At 35.0% G+C, this 17,836-nt stretch overlaps 1 protein-coding gene across 1 annotated transcript in view; it reads left to right on the top strand.

Annotated features, from left to right (window-relative positions):
* Positions 1 to 9,648, top strand: part of LOC140159347 (WASH complex subunit 4-like) — an 86,078-nt gene extending 76,430 nt beyond the window's left edge. The window contains exons 30-37 of the mRNA XM_072182795.1: positions 141 to 204; positions 642 to 725; positions 1,613 to 1,709; positions 3,170 to 3,264; positions 5,662 to 5,748; positions 6,244 to 6,340; positions 7,109 to 7,201; positions 8,023 to 9,648. Of these exons, the coding sequence (XP_072038896.1) occupies positions 141 to 204; positions 642 to 725; positions 1,613 to 1,709; positions 3,170 to 3,264; positions 5,662 to 5,748; positions 6,244 to 6,340; positions 7,109 to 7,201; positions 8,023 to 8,078 (673 nt within the window). The 3' untranslated portion in view covers positions 8,079 to 9,648. The remainder of the gene's footprint in view (positions 1 to 140; positions 205 to 641; positions 726 to 1,612; positions 1,710 to 3,169; positions 3,265 to 5,661; positions 5,749 to 6,243; positions 6,341 to 7,108; positions 7,202 to 8,022) is intronic.
* The last annotated feature ends 8,188 nt before the right edge of the window (positions 9,649 to 17,836 follow it).

Below are 17,836 nucleotides of genomic sequence, written 5' to 3'. Positions count from 1 at the left end.
TTTGTGGGAGATTAAGGTCATACCTTCCATAGGGGGGTGTATGGATTTCAACTGAAATACAGCCTGTCAGAGTATGGTGTTATGTGTTATGATTATAGTTTTCTCGTGTTTTTAGAAACTTGTCATTTTGTTTATTTTAGGAATCTTGATAGTGTGATCGGCAATCTGACAAAGAACTTTGCTGAAGGAACAGAATATTTCAAGGTAAAGTACCGTAATCACCCGATTCACCTTTCACATTTATCACTTCCTGTGGGTTTTTCCCAACATGAAGTCATATTCACTTTACAATCTTCAGGATTTTCCCAATTGTGCAACACAATGAACATTCTAGAAAAGGGGATTCCCAACTATCCAAAATTAGAAATGATTCAATTTGTTTTTGATCAACTTAATGAATAAGAGGGAATTCCCAAAAATGTCTTAAAATACTCTTGACACATCACAATGTCCATAATACTACAGGTATCAAAAAATTACTAATGTTTATAAATGTGGAGGTCATAAAAGATAACACCAAGCCAAGAATGTCATGTCAGCTTAAGAACAGCACTATCCCGTATTACCTGTGTACTTTTAATAATGGGTTACATTCAATTGTAATGTTTACACATAAATTTGTTTCTTTTGTTTCCATCTAGATGTTAGTTGATGTATTCTCGCCGGAATTCCGCAACCAAAAGAATTTGCATCTCCGCAATTTCTATGTTATTCTCCCACCATTGGTGAGTAATATACTGTCCATATGCACACAGAAAGTGATCAATTTATTCATCAACAACCAACATAACATTAACCTTTTTTATTGTAGTAATTATTTATGACTGCAAAGGTCAGTTTGAGGACATTCCAAACATGTTTAAAATATTTATGACCTCAAATGTCAAAGGGTAGGGGTCAAAGGTCAAATTTCAAAATTGCTCCAATCGAGCTCGAATTCAACATGAATGATCCTTACGACATTCTAAACATGGTATAAACATGACTCCAAAAGTCAATAAATTTTTTATGTATTTTTTTGTTATTTGCACTCGATGTTGGCCTGCCTTTATCTCAATATCACAATGGACTATTCCAGTCCAAATCCATACACTCCATATCGAAGATGTGACCTTAATCTTCCACATAGGGAGTGTGAATTTCAAATTGGATTACCTGAATTGGTGATCCATTTGAAATCTTCATCCCCTGTGTGGGAGATTAAGTTTTTGTCTATTATTTGCCTATAATCGGGGGTGTATATGGATTTCGACTGGAATAACCCAGTTGTAGCCTTTGTCTGATGCAATCAGATATCATTAGTTCTTATCCCCCTGAGCACCACCTGCTGATCTAACATTGCCTCTGATTGGTCAATTACATGCTATCTTTCCTTTAATCACCAATCAAAATAGAGCTTTGCAAATAATTCACCCCATTTTTTTTGCGTGGTGAAATTATTCTAACAATGTTGCTGATTGGTCCAATTGATAATGACAACTTCTTTTTGGCCAATTGGCAAGCTGCTCTCATTCAGTTTGATGGGTTAAGGTACTGAACCTTAAGTGATAGAGTTATATATCTTGTTAGCCTTTTATTATCTTACCAACACCAGATTTATCCTTTGTTTCAGACTCTGAATTTTGTTGAGCATTCCATCAATGCCAAAGACAAACTAAGCAAGAAAAACAAAGTAGGAGCCTCATTCACTGATGATGGCTTCGCAATGGGTAAGTTATATATGTGTTATACCTACCGTGGTTTAGGGGTGTAAATTAACGGTTATTTGTCTAACCATTAAACGTGTAAACGTAGACACCCCTACCGTGGATGTTGTGGGCTAAACTTGAGTCTTGTATGTTGCTGGGGAGTCAAAACTTGCACATGTAAAAGTTGATGACCTTATTCTGAATAAAGAGTATAGAGTTCATCCTGTTATCAATTAATCGGCTCATTACCATAAAAAAGTATAAGTCTGATTTCTGTATTTAAAAAGGAAACCACTAATTGCCTTATTATCAATAATTGCCCATTGGTCCCAGCAGGGAAGACTGTTATCCAAACTCATGTGACCATGTGGGTATCAGTAGGCTTAGAGAGAAAATGCTATCTCGCTTTTTACGTGGTGAATCTTACTTTTTAGTGCTTTTCTCGCTTTAACAAGATACATCTCTGTAACAAAAATATGTTTCTGTGCTGGATGTATGCAGAATTCAACAACCATTACAACTGAATAAGCTTAAATTTGATTTGATTTTCCAGCTTGAGTTTGCAAAAGTGGTCCATTTTCTGCCACACCCAAGCAACATTACAAGTGATATTCTTTATTTACTACACAAATCATTCAGTATACTGACCTTTTAAGCTGATTTATGAGGAATATATAGTGGATTTTTGGCCAGTCAGGCATCATATCGGCTCAAAGTAATGTGATATTTAAGTTGAGTCCATAAAGGGCAGTATTTCTTGTTTTATTATTTTTTTTAATTTTCGCCAATTTTGGAGCATAAATCTCGCTTTTTCTCACATTTTGCAGTATCCATCTCGCATTTTTGGTCAAAAAATCACGTTTTTTTCCTCCAAGCTTAGGTATCAGCTAATTTCCTTAAGAGACTACTGATAAAGGATTAAGGATTAGTGGTCAAATTCACAGTATGGCTACTTTTTAATTAAAAAATCGGACTATATGTAAAAGAGCATTTGTAAAAGTAGCTTGCTTCTAAAGTGATCAAGAATGCATTCATCTACTGTAAAGTGGCAAGTTTTTGATTTTATGGAAAAGAGTAAAAATCACGGAATTGCAGTAGAAAACAGAAAATGGGGATATCAATCGTAATTGCAAAATGAAGCTTATTTCACCTAAAATAAGCAAACCCATATATTTTCCAGATATTGTCTTCATTTACTTGTCTTTGGGGCCAATAAGTTGAAATGATTTTTGCCATTTTATTCCATGTCACAAAAACTAAAATGTTGATCGATCTAACATTGCCTCTGATTGGTCAATTACATGATATCTTCACTTTAATCACCAATCAGAATGGAGCTTTGCAAATAATTCGCCCCAATTTTTTTTGTGTGGAGAAATTATTCTAACAATGTTGCTGATTGGTCCAATTGATAATGAAAACTTCTTTTTGGCCAATCGGCAAGCTGCTCTCATTCAGTTTGATGGGTTCTCTCATGACAGGTGTTGCATATATCTTGAAGCTACTGGACCAGTACCAGGAGTTTGACTCCCTCCATTGGTTTCATTCTGTACGCTACAAATACAAGACGGAAAAGGTCAGTAACACTTTCACCCAACTACTGTATAGTTTTTGCCATAAAATTTGTATTATATCGCACATTAAAAAAAAAATCAAAAATTATTTGATATCAGAAGGACATTCTTCATATTCAGAATGCAATTCAATATGTTTCATGTGCCCTCATGTCCCACAAAAAATACTGTGTAAAGGTGGGTGACCTACCCCTTGAGTGAATTTATAAATCTCAAGGGTTCACAAGTTCCATGTCCCCCTAAGACTTTTTAATATAACTGGGAAAAGTGTTTTACGAAATTAAAAAAGGATAAATCTAATTGATAGCAACTGACCAGCATAAGAACCAGAGGATGGATCCAGAAGAATACAACAGATAAAAGTAAAAACAGTTGAAATGTGACACAGCATCCAATGGGGAATAACACATATGATATAAACAAAGTTGAAAACTTTTTTTTTTTTCGGAATGTCATTTTAACTTTGTTAATACCTTTTATGTTGTCTCCCCCGCCCCTGAGATGTTGTGTCACATTTTCCCTGTATTTACCAATATATATACAATGTAGTCAAGCATTCAATCACATTGGGCTATTCCATTTAAACTCCACACTACCCCTGTGGAAGATTTTGGAAATATGTTCCACAGAGGGAGTATGAAAATGGAATTAGCACATAAGGCAGCTCCATTTGAATTTCATACACCCTCTGAGAAAGATTCAACCTGAATCTTCCACAGAGGGTGGATGAGTTTCAAATGGACCTTTTCGATTAGTTGACCTGCGATTTGGGCTGAAATCTTTTGGCAACCCTGAGTATTAAGGAGGCCTCATACAAACTGGATGTTCTCTTTTCATGTGAGACATGCCATGGTTTATGAAGCCTAACAGTAAAGTGACTACATAGTCTGGTTTGTTGTACATACCAAATGGTAAAAAATGTACAGGAGACTTCATATTGTAGCTACAACTTTAAACAGAGTGACATTTGATAAAACTCTTGGAATTAATGGACAGTTAATCTACTCAAGTAGACCTTATTTCTCTAGACTACAGCAAAGCATTTGATTGTATACCACATAACATTCTGATTTCTAAACTTGAAAAAAACTTATGGTATCAGAGGTCAGCTGCTTGCCTGGATCAGTTCCTTTGTCTTTGGTTGTGTTCAGAGGGTAACTTTTAAAGGGCAGAATGCTGACTGGGTCTCAGTCCTTTCTGGCATTCCTCAGGGCTCTGTTCTTGGCCCCCTGCTCTTCACCATTTATGCTAATGATGTAGGCCAGCACTTGACCTCTTTGGGGCTCATGCATTAGACGCATCAACATCTCAGTACGCGTGCATTATTTTGTACAATTTCACTACCAACAAGTGATACGCATTTATTAACCTATAAGTAATTATTTTTCAAGTAAGTAAAATAGATGGAAATTATATCATAAGTGCAGGTTCTTGTAAAGGTTCTAGTGAACCAGAAGTCGAGTTTTTGTAGGTGCCAGAACTTCCTATGCACACATAGGATACTGTTGCAAAACTAGGTTTATCACCACATGCACACACAATATTTTGTTTTCAATTTATTTGACTATTCTGTCGGTCCAACATCCGGGCTATCTCTAGTCTCGGGGCCCAAACTGCATGTGGCTCACGGTTTGTTATGAACAACAGAAACCGGCTGCGAAGGAGGCTACATAGCGATGTTGTTGGAGTGACATTCATTTTCGGAAAAAACGACACTCGACCATGGAATTTAATTTTAAGTTTGTCAGTATATAAACGTTAAATCAAGTAAGTTTCTTCCACTCTGAAGACTTAGAAACGGTTGTTTGATTCCACTGACTATTTGCGATCGAAATTTACATAACACCAATGACAGAAATCATCAACAAAAATCGAATCAGGGACTTGTTTTCACTCGACCGTGAGTCGCATCATCAACCGGAAGTGATGTGGCACGGACCGACAGAATAAATAAATTTTGGCACTGGAATTACAGTTTTAGCCAATTATTACAGCCTTAATTTCAATTTCTTATGCAATGTGTGAATTAATCATGGTACTTTTACTTGTTTTTGTCTAAAATGCTCATGGGATATTCTTGCGAAAATTACAAAATGTTTTCACAAGAATATCTTATGTGGTACTTATGACGACTGATGATGAGTATTTCAATACCAGTAAATATAATATAAATGCATGTTTTTAATGTATTTTTAATTTGTACGTTTTTAAATCTGGTTTATTACTTGAAACAATCTTTCTGTTGAATATTGAAAAATGGAAATGCCCATTTGATTTGATACCGAATTCAAAGTTCTACTTTAATTAACTGCTTTGAAAAACACAATTGTCTTGCACTCACAGGGCATGTTGCATATAAAATGTGATAATATCATCAAATTTGTATGTTTTTATTCCAGGACCATGTGCGTAAAACTGCCAGAGCTGATGAGAAGTTGTCGCAGACATCAAGTTTGACAGTCAAGAGATTAGACTCATACCAGAGGGTAAGCTAACTACCTGCCGATTGGCCAAAATGTATATTGTGTCCAATTTTGAGCCAATCAAGGAGGATATTAATAAGATCATCTGCAAATACAAGTTTGACCATAAAAAGTTTTAAAGCCTAGTCATAATTGGCAATTGAAATGGGAATTTCAAGTTATCAGCCAATCAGAAATGCTGTTAGATAGTGACCAGTAGTGTCCAAGGAGTTAAACAAATGATATTATTATTGCCTTGCAGTTCATTTTTCTTATAAAGAGTATGATAATTTGTCAGCCATTTTCTCTTATGAAGAACAGGCTATGCCAGCTGAAATCCATACACCCCAATGGAAGATATAACCTTAATCTGCCACTCATTAAGGTAACTCCATTTGAGATTCACACTCCCTATGCTTTGACAGACTGAGCAGATTTGAATTCATATAATTCATTTATACAATTTATCGTTATTCCTACATGTAAACTGATCCAATTTGCCCATCCCATCCCATCCAGGAGTTTGACCTACTGTACTACAGCCTGAGTAGTGCCCGCATCTTCTTCCGAGCAGACAAGACTGCAGCTGAGGAACAAGAAGACAAGGATAAGGATGGTAAGAAATGAAGCATATGGGATCGTTTATAGCTTAACTCCATGAGAACTACCTCCCGATTGGTCAAAATGAATATTGTGTCCAATTTTGAACCAATCAAGGAGGGTATTATAATAAGATCATCTGTAATTATGCAAGTTTGACCATAAATAGTTGAAAGCCTAGTCATAATTGGTAATTGAAATGAGCATTTGAAGTTATCAACCAATCAGAAATGCTGTTAGATGACCAGTAGTGTCCAGGGGGTTCATAAATGCGTATCACTTGTTGGCAGTGAAATCGTACAAATTAATGCACACATACTGAGATGTTGATTCCAGGGTTAGCGATACCTGAAAAAGTGTGGGGTCCATGGACCACTTAACCCCCCTTTCAGTCTGAAATCAAGGGGTCCAAATCAAATTGTCAGGGGTCCAATTACCACAGCCCATATTTTGTGTAAATATATAGACAGAGATTACATGCTGCATTTTTGTCTCGCCTGTTCAGGATGGGACTTAGTAATCACTATTTGTCTGTCTGTCTGTGTGTGTGGGGGGGATGTGTGTCCGGAGCTGTATCTGTGGATCTGTAAGACCTACGGGGACACTACTTGGTGGGAGGAAGGATATCCAAGTTTGCTCCATAACCGTATATTTTCGGTGAAAAATATGCAAATTAACATATCTAATTTGCATAATTTTTGCAACCCATGTTTCTTGTAAGAATTCTAAGATCTTCAATTATAATCCCTTTAATAAGTGACCCATGTTTTTGTGTTCAATACAGAAACAGCAAGTACAGGTAGCAGTGGCGGTGATTCTGCATCAGCAAAGAATGTCCCTGCTCTACCTCCTCCAGAATCAACTGCTTCAAATCTTCGTAAGTAGCATAATAATTCGTCGGTCGCAACACATAATGACGTAGAGTGATTTTCCAAATTTTCCGTTTCACATAGTGGCGTATAGGTTTAGAGCTAACTATTAATCCTATAATATTTATTCCTTGTTAATCATTAAGGATATAGTTTAATAGGATGAACCTTAAACTTTAATTTCAAATGGAATCGGACCACTAAGAGATAATAGTGGAGGAGTATCGACTCCGTTACTAGTAGCATATCCTTCAAAAATATTTTGCTCGGAAACATATTTTGTCCTTCACGTACACCACGATGTGTTACGACCCTTCTTCTCTTGCGTATACTGCCCAACACCCTCTGTTGAGGGTCAGACGAGCAGGGGTTCGGGTGTGCGCATTGAGGAGATTAGGAAAAGTTGTAGTAGTTTCTGACTGCTGTTTTGAATTCTTCTTTCTTTTCGATGGTTGTAATGTGACTAGGTAGGCTGTTCCACTGTACCAATGTACGTGGAATAAATGACTGCTTATAACAGTTCTTGTTGGCTGCAATAGGAGTAAAGTTGTTTGCTTGTGGTGCTGTATGTCTTGTAGTCCGTTGGACTGGGCGCAGAATTGACCGACGAATTCAACTGAATTGTGGACAGAGGTCAAAACTCAAAATTTATCAAATATTGGTAAATACCTTGGCAAGTTATTCATCTGGTAACTAAAAAAGTTGGTTTGGTTTGGTCCTGTGTGAGTGCAAAGCAAGTGGTCCTAGCTCCCCGAGTATTCCTTATTCTAATTAGAGAAGTATACTTTTGATAGATTCTGAAGTTTTACAACTTTTTCTTTCTCCACAGCTGCTGTAACAGCACCTCCATCCACTGCATCTATTCCAGCTATCATGGCCAGTTAGTATGGATACTCCTAATGCAGTTTTGTAATTCAGAGCTGAAGTGGATATCTATATCTCCAATAGAGGTTGCCAGAGTGACATTATGAGTAGGACATTCCTGCAGATTGCACCTGTATCCACTACTCTTTACCGCTTTCATCTGGACAATGAGCCATCTACATCTGTTAATACACAGGTGAATGAACTTTTACCATCAAGGTTGTCAAATATTTTTTCATTCCAAATTTGCTGAAATTTTCTCGTAATCCTTGGTTTTCTCTGGTAATGGAAATGTTAAAAATCGCAATGAGAATCTTCAAAAGTAACAGTTAGACAACTCTGTATACAGCAGACCACCATTTTGGTACATCTCAAACTCTGTTACAAATGTCACCGAAACATCGTCATCAACACATGTGCACATTCTCAACGCTATCATGCATGTTCTAATGCGCATAAAGGAATGCAGATTCAAGAATATGCAGTAGTGTGATCATGCACACTGGTATTTGCAAAGGAATTGACTGAGGTGGTCTTTTTGTCTGGTATTGCAACCGATTCATCACACCGTTCACACGGGTGGCCTGGCAACAGACTGGCAACCTCTATTATGAGAATCAATTAGAAGGCTGAAAACCATGAAATATGTGAGTGATGGAGGAGTGATTTCAAGACTGACATGCCAGGGAATTAATCTTGCCAATCATAGATTTAATCATGTTTTTTATTGGATGTGCATGTGCTGGTTGTCGTAAAGCTGTGGTTAGCTAATTATTGCATGGTTTTTTTTGATGTAGCAGGTGTGAGTTAATCAATCATTTGTTTTGAAATATTACAAATTGAAGGGGAAATCTTTTTGCATTTTGTGATCATATGTGATGTGATCAAGCAAAATCAGTCGGAAATCGGAAATATAATTTCTTTTGCTCTCCTTTGTTTCGGAAACACTTTATAACTGTTTAAAACTGTTTATATCTTTGGAACTAAATGTTCAATTTCAATGGAGTTTTCTGCATATAGCTTTGCAAATGCCTTATACAATCATGTAGAAAGCTGAAAAATGAATATGCCCGACTTCATACTGATTTTGCTTGATCACACCACATTTGAAGAGTGGCGGTGCAAATGTGATAGAGCCATTGCTGCCTTATGTGTTTTCTTAATCAATATTGTTATTGACAGTGTTATTTTATAGTGTTCATTTTTCGTCTTACAATCAAAAACATCCAATAGCATACTACCACTACTCCCAATTCAAGAAAAATACAGATAAAAAGATATTATCAACTGCTGCCAAATGAAACACAGCTCAATCCTAATTATTCATTTAGTTCTAACTGGCAATAAAAGTTCAATTTCCGTCCTTGGCCAAATTTATGAATTAAGGGCCAAAAACATGCATTTTTAGGGTGTTTTTCATATGATGGGATAATCCAGTCTAAAGACTTGTACAAAGTATAATTTCAATTACACAAAAAATTGAAAATTATAGCAACATTTTGGCATAAACACAAGATTTTGAATGCTTAGACTTGTATCATGTCTTTGATTTTTGTGACTCGATTGTCAGAAAATACTCCAAAAATGCATGTCTTTAACTCTTTTTTTTTTTTTCAAGAAATCAGTAAAATAATGAACTTTTTCTTTTATCTCCAGTTAGTACTAAATGAATGATTAGGATTGAGCTGTTTCGTTTGGCAGAACTTGATAATATTTGTTTTAAAAAAAATGAGTGCTGTATTTTTCTGGAATGAGGAGTAATACTGTGTAATTTCACTAATTATTGCTCATAATTAGCACTAAGTATCTCATTGCATAAAATAACAATGGGCTATTCCATTTAAAATCCACACTACTCCTGTGGAAGATTTAGCTAAAGTCTTCCACAGAGGGAGTATGAGTTTTGAATAGAATAGACAGTTGGGTAACTTCCATTTGAAATACTCACCCCAGTTGTAGATGATAGGTAAAGCCATAACACAGAGGGAGTGTGGTTTTCAAAATAATTAAAACTGACCAATTACAATTGAAAAACATACTCCCTCTATGAAAGATATTTCCAAAATCTTCCACAGGGGTAGTGTGGATTTTAAATGGAATAGCCCAATATTAATAAGAATAACACACCTGCCAGGCAGGCAGCAGCAGTGTGGTGTATCACAATTTGCATGTGCACTCTTCATATAGACCTATCTTCATGCTTGCCAGCTTCTTATTTATCTAATCACTGAAAATTAATTTAACTCTCTCCACACGGATGTCGACTGCAGACGACAAATTTCAAATTTTTCAAAATTTCAGAATTGTAAATTTTCATGACCATATTTGGAATCAGCATGAAAATGCATTAAAATGAGTACAAACAAGCCTAGTATTGGTTCAGTGGTTCTTAAGATAGCTTTTGATATTTTGAGAAAATACCTGAAAGCCTGAAAGCTAGCATGCAGAGCATTAAGGGAGATTGTTGCTCACTGTAAGGTGTCTGTATTTCAACATAATTTGGGTTTCATAGTGCATGTCACTTAACCCCATGAGAACTACCTGCCGATTGGCCAAAAAGACGTTTTCATTATCAATTGGACCAATCAGCAACATTGTTAGAATAATTTCACCACGCAAAAAGCAAACAAAAATTAGGGTGAATTATTTGCAAAGCTCCATTCTGATTGGTGATAACATGTAATTGACCAATCAGAGGCAATGTTAGATCAGCAGGTAGTGCTCAGGGGGTTAATTAAATAATTATCAATACCATACTTGGAGAAAGTCACTGGTGAACAACAGGGTTGCCAAACATTTTCAGTCCCAAGTTGTGGATCGAATCATAGAAAAGTCACCAATTGGTTTGTATGGGACATGAAACCACAAAGTTGCGGGTGCCAATGTTGAAAAGTTATCCAATTTTATTTGTAGCCATTGTTTCTATGGGACAGGAAAGACATTCAATTGGGCTGCCAAATCAATGGGTTAGGCAACCCTTGTGACGAAATCCTGATTAAACTCGCAATTCAATGGAATTATTCAAATTGTCAAGTTGATACTGTTACTCTACACCAATGTACTCGGGCCAGATTTACCTTTTTGGGGGCGGGCCCTGGGCAGGCCAAAATGTGGAGGACCAAAACTCACTGTGAGGAAGGCAATGTGCACTCAAGTTTTGATTTATGTATACCACGGTGGCGTATACTACCGTAAAAATGTGTTGATAAGCGTATGTGCCATAAACAAGTTGCTCGGACAAGAACAAATTTTGTTAAACTTTTTCATTTTTTACAAATATCTGTAAGACACTCGTTAATAGGTAAACTGGTCCCAAAAAGTAACTTACCAGGTAAGAAATTCGCCTGTCAAGTTCAAACGACAAATCAGATATACTGAATAGCATATGAGTGGAAGCGTGTACATTTACGCTGAGTTTGACACCTCATTTGTCGCAAACAGATCAAAACTTTTGAAGTTATGCTCATTTGAACAAGCCTACTATCAAATTTGAAAGTTGCAGGTCCGCCCCAATGAATTCACACAATAAACAGACACATGAAAGGATGTTCAGAACTTTTATTCTTTGTCAACTCACACTTTCCTGCTCACAAGAAGCAATAGGAAAGTTAGTCATGCAAAGAAGAAGAGGAGAGCACTGATTACACCTGTATACTGCCAACCATCTCAAGTGGTATGAGTGCAACTTTCATTCCAGTGGATAGGTTCGGTTAAATAAGCATAACTTCAAAAATACTCATCCGCTTGCAACAAATGAGGTGTCAAAATTACAGAAATTAACACTGCTTCCACTCATATCCCATTAAATGTAACACAATTTGTCGTTTGAATTTGACAGACAAATTTCTTACCTGGTAAGTTTCTTTTTTGGAGCAGTTTATATGCTTATTAACAAATTTTAATGGTATAAGATCCATTTCAGGCTATTTTTAGCCCAAAATGAAGGTAAATTTTGCTATATATTGTAAAGGGTCTGTGCGTACAAAATTGTACAATTTTACCCTATTTGGCAAAAGGAAGGTGCACAGGGCAATTTTTGGGGCCCTGAGCCTGGGGCCCATCTGGCCCAATGGTATATCCAGCCCTAAATGTACTACAAGCCATGTAACACATATCATACCTAACTCAAGTCAAAATATGATGGGCAATAAATGAAAAAAATGCTTTGTACATTTAATTTTTTTTTTCATTATTATGTAAGAACCTACATATTGCACCCATAAAATATATTCCTGTCACAGTTGGTTTATATTAGAGCCCAATTTCACAAAATTGAATCCTCAACTTGCAAAGAAGCGTTTTATTGCACGGGTCTCAAAGTATTTTGGGTTTAACTTGTGCTAAGGTACATTGCACAGCAAAGTCTGTATGTGCTTGTGAAACTGGACTCTTAAACCATGGTTAAAAAACTCAAGTTATATCAATGACTTGATAATATTTGCGTACGACATCTTACAGAATATGCCTTAATTATCTTTCATCTTAAAATACACTTTATATAAGAGACTTGTATTTTGTTATTCATTTTTGCTACATGTTTATTATATGGCAGTATAATTTTGTAGTCCTGTAGGTTGCGGAGTATCCTTTCAAATAATAACACCCAACAATAGGTATGGTAAAAAGTGTATTCCTCAGTAATTTGCAAAAATTATATTTATTATCAGCTCAGCAGTTTATCTTTCAAAATTGAGTAAAACTCAATGAACCGTTTCCATAATGTCCCCTCATTGTGCCATCATGTATGTCATTTAATCTTATATTGTCAACAATAACATTATTCCTGCTCAGTCTCACAAGCCCATATGTTGATATTATAACCCCTGATACGACCCACTGTGACAGTGGTTGGGAATCTGTGATTATTCCCTAGTCTCGATTCTAAAGTCAGATTACTCACGACCCTATGTCAAAATTCTGTCACACCATATACCCGAGTAGTCTCACAATGCCACGTTTTGAGCTTACGACCCGAAAATTACATTATCACATTCTTCTTACATACTGTGCCATACTTAAAACTAAGAATTATAATACGGTTGCCTCAGTGTGACCCTCTTGCACATACATATGTACCCCATCCTTTTCCCCACCAATCAATGTTGAGAGAACATTATGGTGATAACCCAGCAAACAAAAAATATTTTAGCCGTATTATGTTTTGGGTTTGGTATAATAACATTAAATGTCAGGTTTCATAAAGATCCTGAAAATGTTTTATTGTGTTTTGTATGAGAACACACTGCAACAAGATTTTTAAAATGTTTTCAAAATGTTATTGTAAAATTATTTTTGCCAAATATATTTTCAAGGCTTGAATAACCTAAAATGTTTTTGATTATTATTGTAACATTTCCTGAGGAGGACGCCCTCAGTGTTTTTCAAAATTCTGATTTTTATATGATTGTAATGTAAGTAAACAAACATACCTTGCAAAAATCAAGGCTTTAGGTGCTGTTGTTGTGATAAAAGCTGAGATTTTGAATAAAACAACTGAGTATGTCATTTATGGGTATACGATGTATTGTTGGTCGAAGCAGCAAAAAATTCACAGCATCTTGCTAATGGTAGTGAGCTTTAGCAAAAATGCATTGCTCAATTCATAGCGAGCGTGTAGAATTCAAATATCACAGATATACTTTTGTAGGTCCTGTGGTTCTTGAGTTATGTTGCAAAGAGGGCTGAAACAACAACACTTTGGTAAAACGTACATAACTCATTAACAACAATAAATTAAGCAAGTTTTCAAAGTACCGTATTTCGTCAAATAGTCGCCCCCCCCTCAAATAAACGCCCCCACCACTTTTTTCAACTAAGATGTTTCAAAAATTCCGATATTTCCATGCTATCTTGTGTAGTAAGCTTACCAAGTTGCTCACATGGTCGCGAGTAGCAGCAATAAATGGCGAAAATCAGGCATCCGAACCCGGAAGTGAACCAAAAGTCAGTGCCAAAAGGTCATAGTTCGTCATTTTAGCGTGACTTTTAAGCTTACCTAATGATTTTAACGGGAATTTTCGTACTAAAATGACCTCTAATAAACGCCCCCTTGGGAAAATGTTACGCTCGGGCGTTTATTCGACAAATACGGTATATGATTTGTAGAATGAACTTTTGCAAAACACCAAAGTGTTATTTTTCAATAATATATTGATTCAGATAATGAAAATCGATTTTTTTTTGGCTGCTTCGACCAACAATACCTCGTATAACCTTAACACGGAATGTCTGGTAGAAGCAGACAGACCGGGGAAAACGAGGGTAGGCAGATTTCTTTCATGCTTTGATGGTTGAGCAAGTGTCCCAAGTTATGCACACTGGTGACATTGAAAAAATCTCACGACCCCTCTGGTACGAGATACAAGACCCCCCTAAAATGACCCCCTGCCTCCCCCCCTTTCCAACAACAAAAAGCTAGAAAATGAGTATTTTCAAGCTGATCAAATATATAGAAAACCATTCACAATCAAAAATATACTCTGCAGGTATTAAGTTGACATATTAATCTTAACGGATATGAAAGAAAAAGTAAAAAATCTAATTGGGTTGTTCCATTTTTTAGGAGGGGTGTTTTCCTATTTTTCACTTTTTGAGAAAAAGTCAAAAATTCGTTTTTTACCCACTTTTTGACGGAAAAAATAAAAACCTTCATACCTTTTAATTTTTTTTATTTTCACATGTAACCTAGTTTCATACAAGACTAATTAAATAAAGAAATAAAAATCATGGAGAGTATTTTAATTTACTTAGATAGAAGCCCGAAGTGGACTACTTTTTCCATATTCTAGCATGCAGATGTTGTAAAGATATTGAGTTTAAATGGTTTTTTGAAGTCTTGATTGTGTATTTTTAATAAACAGAAATTGTTTTTCCTTTATAATGTCTAAGATGGCAATCAAAGGTATTTTGAAGCCCGGGCTATTCCATTATAATACAGAGGTATCACCCTAGAACATCTCAAGTTTGCTTATAATGGGGCCTATAAAGCTAGAAAATGAGTATTTTCACGATGATCAAATAGAAAACCATTCACAATCAAAAATATGCTCTGCAGGTTTTAAGTTGACATGTTAATCTTAACGGATATGAAAGAAAAAGTAAAAAATCTAATTGGGTTGTTCCATTTTTTAGGAGGGGTGTTTTCCTATTTTTCCAAAAAAAAGTGAAAAATTCGCTTTTTACCCACTTTTTGACGGAAAAATAAAAACCTTCATACCTTTTAATTTTTTTTTTTATTTTCACATGTAAACTAGTTTCATACAAGACTAATTAAATAAAGAAATAAAAATCATGGAGAGTATTTTAATTTACTTAGATAGAAGCCCCGAAGTGGACTACTTTTTCCATATTCTAGTATGCAGATGTTCTAAAGATATTGAGTTTAATTGGTTTTTGAAGTCTTGATTGTGTATTTTTAATAAAAAGAAATTGTTTTTCCTTTATAATGTCTAAGATGACAATCAAAGGTATTTTGAAGCTCGGGCTATTCCATTATAATACAGGTATCACCCTCGAACATCTCAAGTTTGCTATAATGGGTCAATAACATCTAAAAAGCTAGAAAATGATTATTTTCACGATGATCAAAGATATAGAAAACCATTCACAATAACAAAATATACTCGGTAAGTATTAAGTTGATGAATTACCATTAACAGATATGAAAGAAAACATAAAAAATCTGATTGGTTTGTTCCATTTTTAGGAGGGGTGTTTATCTATTTATCACTTTTTGAAAAAAAGGGGAAAATGTGTTTTTTACCCACGTAGGCCTACTAGAATGCAGATGTTGTAAATATATTGAATTTAAATGGTTATTTGAAGTTTTTGTTTCTCCTTTATATTGTCTAATATTACACTCAAGGGTATTTTGATGTGTGGGGTATTCCATTATAATACAGAGGTGTTTTTCAAGAAAGTTAGAAAGGTAGAAAATTGGTATTTTCATGATGAACAAAGATATAGAAAACGCTTCTCAATCAAAAATATAATCTGCATGTGTTAAGTTAAATTACTCTTAATAAGACTACTTAATATAAGAGAAAAGGTAAAAAACCCGAATGGTTTGTTCCATTTTGGGAGGGTGTTTTCCTACTTTTCACCTTTTGAGAAACAGTGAATAATGTGATTTGTAACCAATATTTTGATGCAAAAAATAAAAACCTCCATATATTTTAATTTTTTAATTTTCACAGGTTAACTAGTTTAAGGGCTCGGATAGCGATGTTTTCACAGATTTCTTTGTCGGAATTGAGAGCACATGAACCTTCTGATATCAAATAGTTTTGCTTTTTTGAAATGTGTAATATAATAGTTTTTTTTTTCAAATACCAAAAACATTTTGATCTTTTTGGGAAAATATGTATATCTTTAATATCTATATATGAAAGGGCAACATTTTTAATTGATCGTCGGCGTCGCTTTTCATCCCAGCTACATATAAGCCTATACTTGAAGTACATATCGTTTGCCATCAAATTTGTATTATATCGTGAATTTCAAAAATCAAAATTAGTTGATATCGGAAGAACATTCCTCGTATTCAGAATGTAGTTCGATATCAGTAAGATGCAATGGTTGTCTCAATGATATGACTGCATATTTGTGCAAACAGCAATTATAGTGGAATAATGCTTACAAAACAATAAAATATTTTCCTATAAAAACACACAAATTAAAATAAGGAAATAAGGCATTTTGAACATTTTGAACATGGAGACCTGGATATTTAAAAAACCCCATTTTTTAAGTCTTTTGTTGCTTATTGTTATATATAAATAACCATATTAAGTTTGACCAAGTTAATGCAACTCTCCTAATTAGCATCATATTGTAGAGATGTGAGCATTTAGCATACCGCACATCTATTATCTGCTCAATATCAGCCATTTTAAACAGTGGAATATAGCAAAAACCATGATAAACCCAGTTTTCTACAAACACCCCTTTGAAAAAATGGACTAACCCTTGCTAATATCACATGTTTGTGTCACCGTAGTTATGTGGTATGGAGTGATAAACAAAATATTGCAGTTTTGAATTGAAGTCATTTCCATATGCAGTTCCTAAAATTAGGAACTAAGGCATTTTGAACATGGAGACTGGATATTAAAAAAAAAAACATTTTAAAGTCTTTCGTTGCTTATTGTTATAACAATATTTGTCAAGTTTGACTAAGTTAATGCAACTCTCCTAATTAGCATCATATTGTAGAGATATGAGCCTTAAGCATACCGTACAGCTATTATCTCCTCAATATCAGCCATTTTACACAGTGGAATATAGATTATATAGCAAAAACCACGACACCCCAGTTTTCTACAAACACCCCTTTGAAATAATGGACTAACCCTGGCTAATATCACATGTTTGTGTCACAATAGTCATGTGGCATAGAGAGATAAACAAATTGTTGCAGTTTTGAATTGGAAGTCATCACTATAATGCAGTGATAAGGAAGTAAAAGTGTAAGTAACAAAAATGCCTCATTTGACTAATTGTTAAAAGTGCCCTGAATTGGTGGATATGGTAAAGTAAAATACTAAAGAAGTCTCCATGATTTAGAATGCATTTTTGTAAACATCAAGAGTGGGGTAATTTATGACAAAAAAATAAAAAATAAAAAAAGGTATGAAGGTTTTTATTTTCCCCTCAAAGATTGGGGAAAATTAGGCATTTTCAACATTTTAAAAATACAAGAATATAGTCTCACCCCTCATGCTGAAAATGGAACATTCCAAACATTTTTAAAGCTTGCTGTGCATTTTTATATTGTAAAA

The sequence above is a fragment of the Amphiura filiformis genome, chromosome 8, assembly GCF_039555335.1.
Source record: "Amphiura filiformis chromosome 8, Afil_fr2py, whole genome shotgun sequence".
Taxonomy (NCBI): Eukaryota; Metazoa; Echinodermata; class Ophiuroidea; order Amphilepidida; family Amphiuridae; genus Amphiura; species Amphiura filiformis.
The sequence above is the reverse complement of the archived record's forward strand: the minus strand, read 5'-3'. Positions and strand labels throughout refer to the sequence as shown.